Raw genomic sequence first — 12,502 nt, forward strand, 5'->3', positions numbered from 1 at the left:
TTCATACATATATTTCTATCCGATAAAATATGTATGAATATAATTTCGAATCAATGCGTCATCTTTTCTCTCCTTTAATAAGAACAAATAATCATATGTGCGAAATTAACGCAGAAACCTTACAATTCTAAGGGCGACTTTTTCTCAATCAAGTCCACTCGTTCCTTCTAATCGACGTACGATATATTTCTAAATATTTTAAACCCCCTACTATCGTTTCTTATTATCAATTATATCTACAATAGTCGCTGCTATGAAGGAGGATTACCGTTCATGATGTAAGAGATATTAGATATTTCGCCACTTCCCGGTGCAATTCGTAGCAATGGACCTTTAAGCGCGACTTAATATTTGAAAAAGATATGAAAAAGAAAGAAAAAAAGAAAGAAAGAAAGAAAGAAAGAAAGAACAAAAGGGCAGGGGGAAGAAAAAAAAGAAAAAAAAATAGGAGAAAAAAAAAAGAAAAAAAAAATGAGAAAAAAAAAGAAGAAAAAAAAAAAAGAAAAAGAGATCGAACGTTATATCCAACCTCCTTTCGTCAAAGACGCAAAAAGAACGCACGAGAATGCGTAACACTTTTGCGCAAAATATCTCAAAGTACAGTAATGCGTTGGATCGTCAATATGAAACGAAAAATAGTTTCCTTAAATCAAAAAGTCGCGTTAATAATGATGAACGGAACGATTAAAGCTCCGTTTTGTCGGATGGTTGATTCGCATGTCGTTGGAGCAAATAATGAATGGAGTTAATCAATTCTAATGAATTAATCGTCGTTGGTTGCTTCATCGACAAGCGCATCTCAAAAACAAAATGTCTTTCGAACGAAAAGTATATTATCATTATGGCCACCTATTTTTATCGCTTTATCTTTATCTCTATGTGAAACACGTTGTTTTTTTGTTTATCTCTTGTTCACTTGTGAGAAAAATACAAGGAAAGCGTAATCGAAGAAGCACCAGGAACTTCATCGTGGCTCTGTTCTTTCGCGATCAGTTAAACTGTTAAACAGAGACTGCACTCTCGCGTTCCTTCTCTTCCTGTTGCCGTACCGCAACAGCCGCCTCGACGAGCAGGTAGAGACACTTGAACTTGTCCTTGTCCTCTTCCGGGGGCGTCGGTGGTGGTGTTTCATCGCTGCGAGGATTGTGAGCGTTGTGCGTACTACTATAAACTTCTGTCTCGTGTTGCACGTCTGGAGTTGTCGTCAAGTGTTGCCTTGGTGCACTCCAGTATGCAGCTTCGCTTACTATCGACGAATCTTCCTCGTCCCTGTTGATTGAGGGAAAGAACAAAAAAACAAACAAAAACGATAAGACACGATTCAAATAATTCCAAAGTCTTATCAATCCCAGATTTAACAATAATTTTGTTAAGTTTGTTGCGTCAGAAAAATAAAGGATAAAACGTTATCGGCGTTTTCGTTTTCGTTTTCTTTTTAACACATCTGGCTTAAAACGCAGATGCAAGCTGTTGCGTTTCAACGAAAAAGATATCAACGAATTGAAATAGATATTCGAATGATTTCACGATCAAACACTTTCTTTCGGATATGAAATTTTCTTTTTGATGAGAAAGCTTAGAGAACAAAGCGAGATTACATGATATGAACAAAAAAATAAGGTTTTGGTATAAAATGATGGTTGCATCGGAATTAGTAGACATGCGAGGAGATTATAGGGGCTAACGATCGATTTCGTTGCTTACCCTCGTCGAGCTGGATGGGCTATCGCGTCTCCGTAGTTAGGTTGATCATTTTTTTCTACTTTGGTTTCCGAATACGGATAAACAATTACGCTTGGCCATTGGGTAGCAGGACGTTCTTCCTCGCTATGCGAACTGCTTTCATAGTCGTTCGGACTATCCTCCTCACTTCTGTGAAACGTACCATCAACGATTATATATACGACGATACATACGTTAGTACATATATACAAACGTATTGGAAATATAAGAAACATCAAAAGCGAGAAGCATTTCCGTGTATGAATGATTTACCCGTCGAATATACATACATCAACATTAGAACGCATAAAATCGATAATCCCCTTCTTTAAGTATTCTATAAGTCTTTAATTTCCTTATTTAAGTACCGAGAAATCTCGACGATGATGTAAATATACGTTATGAATAATCGGCTAATCGATGTTTTATATCGCACCTACCAATGTGACACGATATCCAAATATGAAATCTCGAAATAATCGTAATAAAACGTAACGTCCGCCTTTACAATTTACAATTATCTTACATATTTTAAGTTCTAATGTTATTCAATGATTTTAGTCAAAATATTAAATAGATATCATTGGATACGGAAATTGAACGTGTCCAAAAAAAAAGATTTAAAAAATATAATATGATTTCTCCTGCTCTACAATAAGTTAAAAGGTATGAAGCAATTTTAATGCAAATAATTTTGTTTGAAATATTCTATATAAGTTTCAAATAAATTCGATAAAAATTCAGTGGAATGAATATTAATCGAGAAAAATATTATTTTAAGAAATGTTTGAAATCTGGGATTATTTTATAAAAATTCCTACAACATCGTCGACGGTTTGAATTTCGATCTAATAAGAAGAAACATTTTTTAATTTTTAAACATTGAGAAAACGCAATAATACTAATAAAATATATATATATATATATATATATATATATATATATATATATATATACTCGACATTTTTTAATGCAAAGTGGTTTTTTTTTAAAGAAGTATATATATATATATAATATAATGGCGATGAGAATATAATGATCTTAAAAAAAAAATATTTTAAATAGACTACGGTAAAAATAGACTACATGTGACGAGAATGTTGCGTCTTTGGATAAGGACTTTGGATTTGAATATCTTGTAACATAAATAAGATAGTAAACGAAACGAAAAGTGATTGCAAAGTCAAAGAAAAAAGGATGTGGCTAGGCAAGTCTAAGGGTGATTTTTTAAAACAACATTAAAATTCACTTACCGATACATCAGGCCAGTTGTTTCTTCATAATCGTGATCTCTTCTACGTTTCGGTGCACTGCATTCGGCCAAAGGATCCCAATTCTGATTGCTCCTTTGATTAATCGATGGTTGTTGATGACTTCCACCTGGCATCTTTTTACCACGACGTGATATAGTGTATTGAAGAGGGTCGTGTCCTTCTCTGCGGATCATCTCTGGTAAAATTCTTCGCCTTGCGTTGATGAACCAATTACACACCTATCGATCACCAAGTATACAACTGTTGTATTAGATCGCAAAAGTATGTTTAACTTGTTAAAAATCGAACTTGTTAATAAGTCGAATCGCACTAAAAATTAGCTTTAATTTATTTGTAATTAGAAAATTTGTGAAGTAAGAATATCACTTTGGAATGAGTAAAACTTGATGTCCGAAGCGTTCGAGATCTGAATTTTAAATGATAGCTTCTCAGAGTTCGTCGTTAATTTATACGGTATATGTGGAAAGGCAACGACCAATGAAAAAGAAGGGATGTGGTCAAGGGTAGTGGTTTTTGGTAGTTTCAGGGGACAAAGTGCAAAAATTCATTATAAAGGACCGTGTTATGAATAGGCTATTTTATAAATAGGATAGTTTATGAGTAAGGTAGTTTATGAGTAAGGTAGTTTATGACTAGGGTAGTTTATGAGTAGGGTCTTTTATAAGTAGTTTATTGTAGGATATTTGTAAAATTTTATTTGTCAATTTTATCTTACGTTTATTGTAGAAATTCGGTAGGAAAAAGGTTGGAAGAAAACGGAGGTCAGAGAAAGTTAAATATAATTAAGGAGATAGTAAAGGTTATTGTTAAGTTAGATATGAAAGATTTAAGTAAGATAACTCTAGGTAATGAAGGGCAAGAGGGACATAACAATATGCGTTCAGCTATTTCAAAGATATTATTGTTTCGTTAGAATGAATGTTATTGGTTGTTAGCGATGACTAAGAATCTAATACTTTATTGTTATTCGATGCTTATCATTTACCCCGGAATCGTCTTGAGAGTCAATACTTTATTTTCAAATACAATATAAACATATCTAAAGTAAATCGTACGAAAAACATACGATCAACAAAAATGTGTCATTATCAGTTATGATTCATTCTGTATATATTACAAGAGATGTTTCATATTAATCTTTTATTAAATTTAAATGAAATAATTCACTACTATATTGATAATCTATTACGTAACGATATTAATGAATAATATAATATCGCAATTGAAATTAAAAATAAATGTCCAAACTATTTATAAACAATATGTGAAATATTTTTAGTTCGATTAAAATTATATAGCTTAAAAAAATATACATTATATATATATAATATATATATATATAATATATATATTAAATATACGATAATGATATATTTTATATATTTAATGCTGATAATTAATATTGAAAAATTAATTATGTTTAAAATAATTAGTGCTTAAAAATTGTTCAGTTTGTAAACTTTTGATTATATTTAATTTATTGATTCAAATTGTGATAATTGAGTATATAATTCCTTATATAGTAAACATAATCATTATTATAATAATAATTACCTGTAATACGGTGAGATTCGCCTCCTGACTGAGAGTTAATTTCTCGCTGTCGCTTGGATAAGCGTTGTATCTATGCTCATACAGCCATCGTTTGAGAATCTTCACCGAATGCTTCGGTAGATTACCACGACGTTTTCTGACGGAATGCGCGGTGGAGTGATGAAGAATCCCAGAATGGACCTTCCCGCGTATCGTTGATGAATCGTGCTCAGCATCCGACCCGCTTTGATCGTCATCGGTGCTGCTCGACGATGGAAATCGCTCTCTCGCTATAACAACATAAACAATAATACTTTCTTCGATTTGTTCTTGGGAATAACATGAATATTAATAAATATAATTTAATTAATTCAATTATCAAATACTTATTTTGAAAATACGTGTCGATTATCAAATAATATTTATACTTTCTTACAAACTATTATTTCATTTACAGAGTTTATTTTATTTCTTTTTTTATAAAAAGATGTTAAATGAAATAAAAAAAAAAAAAAAAAAAAAATACATCTATAGATAAATATAATGAGCATACGAATATGCTATTTATTGTATGTAAATAAGACGAATTATTTTTTCTTATTGGAAATTCTCTTTGAAAAAATAAATAAACATGATGCTTATATCAATTTATATTTCGTAAGCTTATCTTATCACTGTTTTAAGCATTATCTTATAAAAAGAAATTAAAAATCTGTTGAAAAATTGAAGAAGAAAAAAGAAACGTAATAATCGTAAAGACATACGTAAAAATATCATACTATTATACACATATATAAAAGGAAGGTTAATTATGTTACCACGATCATTTTAATCGTATCTACATCTTGTTACTTTAGAATAGAAACGAATAATAACATCAACTCCCTTGAAACATTCACGTAAACATTAACAACGCAATGTTAAAAAGAAAAAATACTTCACGTCTAATTGCCAACGATTGATATTACACTACGACCAGATGATAATTAAGAAATGACTAAGGAAAATTGCATCGTATCGGCGACAGTCCAATAAAATATACTGGCGTGTCGAATGCTTACCGATGTCTGTCTATTATCTGTTAATGCGAATAAAATGGGGTGGAAGGGGTTAAAAAACAGAAACTAAATGGAAGAGAATAGAGTATCAAGGAAAATAAATAAACAATATTTATTTTGTACTCGTACAATAAGACGACAGATTGAATGAGGTGGTGAATATAAGGATTATCGAAGGACTCGATTTTCTTTCAAGGGCACGCTCGTGCGTAGAGCGGGGCATTTAAAGTTTCGAGTATACCAGCAATCCAACGGTACATTCAGAGTGTTGCTTTAGAACAGAGATAGAGATAGAGATAGAGATAGAGATAGAGATAGAGAGAGAGAGAGAGATGGATATAAAGACTCGAATACCGGTTTACGTGCCTCGGCATGTTCGTTCGAAGAAAACGAAGCATCGTGCCGGTAAATTCAATGAGGCCGGCCTCTTTCTTCTTCTTCTTCTTCTTCTTCCTCTTCTTCTTCTTCTTCCTTCTGCTTACGTAAAGTCAAGAACGCGCGAGTAAAGACAACAGTAAAGAGAGAAGAAGAGGTAAGGTGAGACGAACAAGAATCGAAGAAGAGGACCTTGAATCGCACGTGGGGCCTTCCTCTCTAACGACGCTCCTACTTTGACTCGTTTAACACATCGTCTAGTAAGACTTCTTCCATTAGTTATGCGTAGTCGTTATATCCACCTCTACTTCTCCTTCGCCAATCTTTGCACTTCGAACCGTTCCTTCTTTCATTTTATGCCGATCGAAGCATGCACACATGGACACAGGAGACGCGACATACACACAGACGACACACAAGAGGTGCGATATCGAAGAGACCAACAAAATTGCCCGAGTGTATATCCAATGACGATGTCTCGTGACAGCTTTACGATCATTTTCTTTGCCCTTAATTAATGAACTCATTAATTATTCTTCTCTCTCCTTTCTGATCGTTATAAATAGCATTATAAAAAGAATATATATATATATATATATATATATATATATATATATATGTATGTATTCTCGACGATTTAGACTTCTGACTTTTTTTCTTTTTTTATAAGCGTTTATATCAATGTTGAGAGATTCAAGGCTCAATGTGTATAACTAAATGGTATATCACAGTGATCAATTACTACTAATGATGAGAATAGAAACTTTTTGTAAATGTCAGTTTCACACACTATGCAATTATTATCGCAAATCAATATCAAAATTTTTCATGTGCTGTATTTGAAATAATATACATAGTAAATTAACGATCTATGTATCATCGATTCTTTCAACATTGTCATTAATTTACCGTCACGCTTAAGACTTGTTTGCACAGTTGTTGAGATATTCGTTAAAGTATGGATAGTAAAAAAGAAATCTTGATTAATAATGGATTCTTACTTTTTATATCAATAATGGTGCGATCGCCAAAAGTGATCACATATGTCTGCCGTAAGTAAGAAAATCAAGAGTGACGGTATTATTTACGGCACGCAAAAGCCATCAAAAATAAAAATGCTTATCTGTGTTTAAAAATCATCTATGAATTTTCGTTCGGTAGAGAGAAGGAGAGGGAACGGAGAGGGGAGAGAGTGTGTGTGAGAGAGAAAGAGAGAGAGAAAGAGAGGGAGAACGATAAAAAAAAGTGCAAATATTACATAAGCTTTTTCTTTCTTTCCTTACCATTACTTATCGAACGTCGAATAAATAAAATGTCATTGACGCATAATGCCAAAAACTGATTGCTGAGGGGCGTGTACACCGTTCGCTCGAATAAGAGAAGAAGAAAGAGAGGAGAGTACAAGTTGGGAGACGCGACAGTAGCCGCACGTAGCTAGGTAATGCTACAGAAGATCTCTGTATCTGAAAATAACCAGTGTGCTCTCCGCCGGTTCCATATTTAGCCCGAGTGTCGTGGACTGACTCGTTAAGGTCAGACAGAGACGGAAGAAGCTGCTGCGGCAGGGCAAAGATGCGACAGATAGAAAGAGACAGAAGGAGTCCGCAATAAAGTGAACGAGAAGATTTTCAGGACTCGACCAAGTATCCGACACCGTCTACCCGGAATATTTTCCACTTCCGCAAAGTTTTACGCGAGCAGATCCGTAAGAGTTCTCTCTCTCTCTCTTTTTCTCTCTCTTGTGTTTGACAAAGATCGTTGTTAACTCTTATTGGATTTATTTACGATTTTAATCCCATTCGTGCTTTCCATTTCGATCTTTTCTTTGTAAGGATAACGCGTGATTTTTTTTTTTTTTTTTTTATTAATTTTGCATCGGTTCATATTTATTCTCAATTTTACGTTCTACTTTGTTTTCGATGTTACTATCTCAAATATATCAAAGTCACATGTATGTATATTTATGTAAATAATATAGAATTTTTAAATATAAATGACAAAATTTACAAAGACGTATAAATTTGCGGAGAAGTCAATGATAATTCCTATTATTTCCCTCCTATCTCGGTTATGAATCATGAACAATTCATAACCGATTCGTGACTAGGTTAAATCACTTCCTCGACGAAGCAAATTTAACCGAGTAAGGTACGTAGTAAGGTAGGTAGGTAGGTAGGTAGGTAGTAAGGTAAAATCGTTAAACGTTCTCGTATGTTCGTGACAATCAGCTATTTTCGGAACGGTTAATTACCCCAGTCACGACGGCACATCTTCGAGCGAACTAGTATTTTGGTCTCTGGCGTACGAAAAAAGAATGGGAAGAAAAAATGTCACTGATGATATTTTCCGACAGCATCACTGTGTTGTCGACCTCATTCAAAAAGACATGACAACGAAAAATGACGTTAGAAGACGAACGATCGGCGATGGATCCCGGCCGACTATTCTCTAAGTTTTAGTTCTATTTACACCTCTTTTGCTCTTCCGTTTTGTCACTCTGCAGGAATGCTAAATATTATTTTCAAACGTCATCAATCTGTTAATTCAGATGATCTAACAAACGGAAGATGTTCAAATGCATTAATTATGTTCATTTAAGAACTAATATTGCACAATGATTATAATTTTAAACATACAAAAAATAAATGTTACAGATATCAATATGTTTTATAAGTTTCTACTATCTATTATTAAAATTATGATCAATGTATACTTCTTTTGATTAAAATAGTAAAACAGATGAATTGACTGATATTCGATAGCAAAATTTCCTTTTTCGTATAACAATTATTATAACGGACTTATAATATGTATAACAGATACAAATTATTTTTACGAGAGACACTAGATTCGAAAGAAAAAGAAAGAGAAAGGAGAGAAAAAAAGCAAAGATAATACGTTTCAGTGATGGAACACTCCTTGTAACCAAATCCACGATTCTGGGTCTGCATAGGCGCCTAATCTTAGCACTCGCGGATTCGTAGTTACGTAAGGTCCAGTAACCTGACGGCGTAAAATTAGGATCTAAGCGGCTCGACTAGACACGCACGACGTGGTGTCTCAGAGAGTCGTCGCCACGCGAGAGTTTCTTCAATCACCCTTTTTTCCCTTTACGAACGATTTATCTGTCCAAAATTTTTATACAATTTCCCGGAAGAGCAGGGAGAAAAAGATACAAACAAAAGAAGATATCTCTGGTTTCTTACTTTCGAGAATTCAAATCTATACATAATTGTATATCAATGAAAAGATTAAATTTTTCCTTTAAACGACTCCGGTCATTAACATTACAACGTAATGAAGATATTTTTGCATCGTCGAGCTTCGTTCCTTGTCTAAAGTCTGCCATTAATGTCCAACATCTTTGAACGTTCTCTAAACACACTAATATGCCTAATGATAGCACGATATCTAATTATATTTGGGTGTAAACAAATAACTGTATATAAAGAAGATGAAATAGAGGTTGATACTCGAAGAGAGTGAGAGATGGTCATTGTAATTGGTGGAAGGAGTCATCGAGCCTCAAAGAGAACTGCATCGAACGTAGTAAAGGCATTAATATTCATTTAGTGGTATATATATATATATATATATATATCACTATATAATATATATATATTATTACTAAGTTCGGTAACGACGACGTCGGTCATCGTGGTCTCGTTGCTCGACTTGGACTGCATCCAAATACTGATAGGGGTCACCGAGTTGCACGGTCTCGTCCGAGGAACTCGATTCCCGTTCGATTCGATTTTCGTTTCGCAAGATGTTAACCGCACACATTAACAGACTGGATATTTCTCGAGGACGCAAGCTACACACAGATATATGCGTACCCAAGACGACGACGAAGACGACAACGAATTAATTGGATGTACTTAAAAATCACTGATGAGTCTTCTTTCATCAACTACTTCGTATAGAATCCATAGGAAAGATCGAATAATCTCGGTTGATTACGAGAAGTAACAAATCACCAATCGTCTATAATGTTCAAGTTATATTAAAATTCTTAAATCATATAATCTTCCTCATTAATTAATTTTTCAAATTAATACAATCGTATATATATATATATATATATATATATATATATATATATATATTTACGATGACATCTATACCTGTCCAATAAAATAGTAATAATAATTAATATATGTAAGTTAAAGATCATCGAAACTCATTTAACTTCGTTATAATATGATATATATAACGTGACACGACTGACTTTATGATAAATTCCTAAGTCTGTAAAAAAAAAAAAAAGAAGAAAAAAAGACTACGATGATAACTACGAAGCAAAGTACACTACATTTATTTATTCAAGAGGTTAAAACGAATTGAAAGAGCGATAGGAAGGTAGGAGTTATGAAATATCTATTGTCGATTACGATATTTATTGTAATGTACGAGATAGATCTTGGAGTATAACTGGAAAACAAAAAGAGAAAAAAAAGAAGACAAAAAATAAAACAAAAAAAGGACTTTTCCACAGAAGAAAGATAAATTCGAAAAATTAAAGATTAAACTCAGTGTGTCATTTATTTGTTCGAAGACGACGAGAGAGAGAGAGAGAGAGAGAGAGAGAGAGAGATGGCAGTCTGACAAGCGGTGAAGAATATGATCGGTTTCGCGAGAATATGTTATAATCGCGTTATTTGATGCAATACATAGCAACAGTATTGGCATCTCTTTTCCACACATCTTTCCCTCTTACATGAAATATAGCCGCCATTGACTTTATTAGAAAATGTCGCATCCACGACGTTTCCTTTTCATGTTTCTTAACAAAGTGAGGATTATACAGTAACATGAATGCTAGAGTCGAATCAACATTTAAACGATGTTTCAATGACGACACTAAAAAATTCGATTCCAAGCTGAAGAATTCGCATTTTCTATTATAATTTTACAAGCTCGTTAAAATAATCGTTGGTAACTTTAGAAAAAGATAATAAAAACCGATGTAAGAATTTGCAAGGATTTTTCATCGAAAAAAATCCAAGTGCTGGGTGGCTGTCAAACATACTCTGATAAACATTTGGATGATATCATCGGTTTCTTTACCATGTGTGCACGTACGAGTCAACGTTTATATTTCTTCCCTCTGTTTTATGTAATCGATTGTTTATTATCTGGTATCTTTCTTGAAAGGTTTATTAAAGATATTGTATATCAAATGAGGAAACACGGAGGTATTTATATATGTAGTCTCTTTCCGATTCTTTAATTAAACAACACCGTTAGAAATAAGAGGAACGTGGTATTGTAAGCACATTGCTTAGTATCTTACATATAATCCATAAAGTTTTTCTTTATGTAAAACAATGTTATTCCCAACTGAACAAAAAAACTTTGTTCCTCCACGTTTATCTTTTAAAACTTCAAACGATTGTCAAAAGTATCACGGATTAGTCGAGACTTACACATTTTCGTTATGTAATCTGTGGGTTTAGAATGATGTGTAAGAAAGTTAACAAGGTTGCCATAATTAGACTAGAGATATAGAAAGACATACGTATGTGTGTATATATATATATATATATATATATATATATATATATATATATCTTTCTCTGTCTTTCGTGAAGCCGATTTCGATCTCTTTTATATTGTTAGCCATATGCTGTTACCGACTTCGGATTTCGGCCAGGATTCCAAGCCAGGCGTAGGAAGCATGATTGGCACTTACACCATCGTTACACGCAGTCGTATGATCGTATATTTATACTTAATGTATATACACTTAAGTATACCTACGGGAAGTTAGTCGCGATGGCAAGAGCGTACAAGGGTGTTCGATGACGTTCTTTGCATCTGGTCAGGAATCTTGGCTGAAATTTTGAAGTCTGATCATGCGACGTTACCGGATGGCAGCGTGGAAAATATCTTCGAGAAGTCCTCGACATTCGATATAGAGTAACTTAGGACTATTATAACTTTCTTTTCATTTTTATTTTTATTTTTATATGAAACGTGCAATTACATATTTTAATTATTCGTTATTACTTTGATCTTAATAAAACGAAACGTTTTATTACATTTATGGCTTAATAACTCATCCCTATTTATATTATTACTCATACCTGAATAAAGGTGCAACCTTTTGTCCCTTCGTCTAATCCTAATTTCACAAATCCGAAATGACCTACGCTTAGGATCATAAAACCATCCTTTCGAACAATGCAACTTTCTCTTTCTTAAAAGTATTGAAAATCTCAGGGTTCTTTTTCTTTGGGTCCTTTTCTTTCCTTTTCTTCCTTTCCTTTTTCTTTGGGTCCTTTTCTTTCCTTTTCTTTGGGTACTTTTCCTTTTTCAAGGTTTTTCCTTTACTACGTTATGTACACATCGAATATACTCTATACGTTATAAACCGAAATCAATTTATATTCTCAAATTCAAATTTCAAATATTTTTTTAATTCATTATATAAATCTAGAACAAGCGAACTGTCGTGTAACACTTGGAAGTAGAAACGTTATTAGAGAATACAAAGAGCATCGGAAAATACGAAGATGAAGACGAAGACGAAGAAGG

General features: G+C 33.2%; 1 protein-coding gene across 3 annotated transcripts in view; it reads right to left on the reverse strand.

Annotated features, from left to right (window-relative positions):
* Nucleotides 1-473: 473 nt before the first annotated feature.
* Nucleotides 474-12,502, reverse strand: part of LOC122638171 (homeobox protein AKR-like) — a 40,008-nt gene continuing 27,979 nt past the window's right edge. For 2 of the 3 annotated variants that reach the window (XM_043830938.1, XM_043830937.1), the window contains 4 exons: nucleotides 4,551-4,819; nucleotides 2,976-3,214; nucleotides 1,705-1,872; nucleotides 476-1,269 (listed from right to left, as the gene is read on the reverse strand). In XM_043830938.1, coding sequence (XP_043686873.1) covers nucleotides 1,002-1,269; nucleotides 1,705-1,872; nucleotides 2,976-3,214; nucleotides 4,551-4,819 — 944 coding nt within the window. In that variant the 3' untranslated portion in view covers nucleotides 476-1,001. Of the gene's footprint in view, nucleotides 1,270-1,704; nucleotides 1,873-2,975; nucleotides 3,215-4,550; nucleotides 4,820-12,502 lie in introns of all 3 variants that reach the window. The other variant, XM_043830936.1, reaches the window with a different exon arrangement.

The sequence above is a fragment of the Vespula pensylvanica genome, chromosome 2, assembly GCF_014466175.1.
Source record: "Vespula pensylvanica isolate Volc-1 chromosome 2, ASM1446617v1, whole genome shotgun sequence".
Classification (NCBI taxonomy): domain Eukaryota; kingdom Metazoa; phylum Arthropoda; class Insecta; order Hymenoptera; family Vespidae; genus Vespula; species Vespula pensylvanica.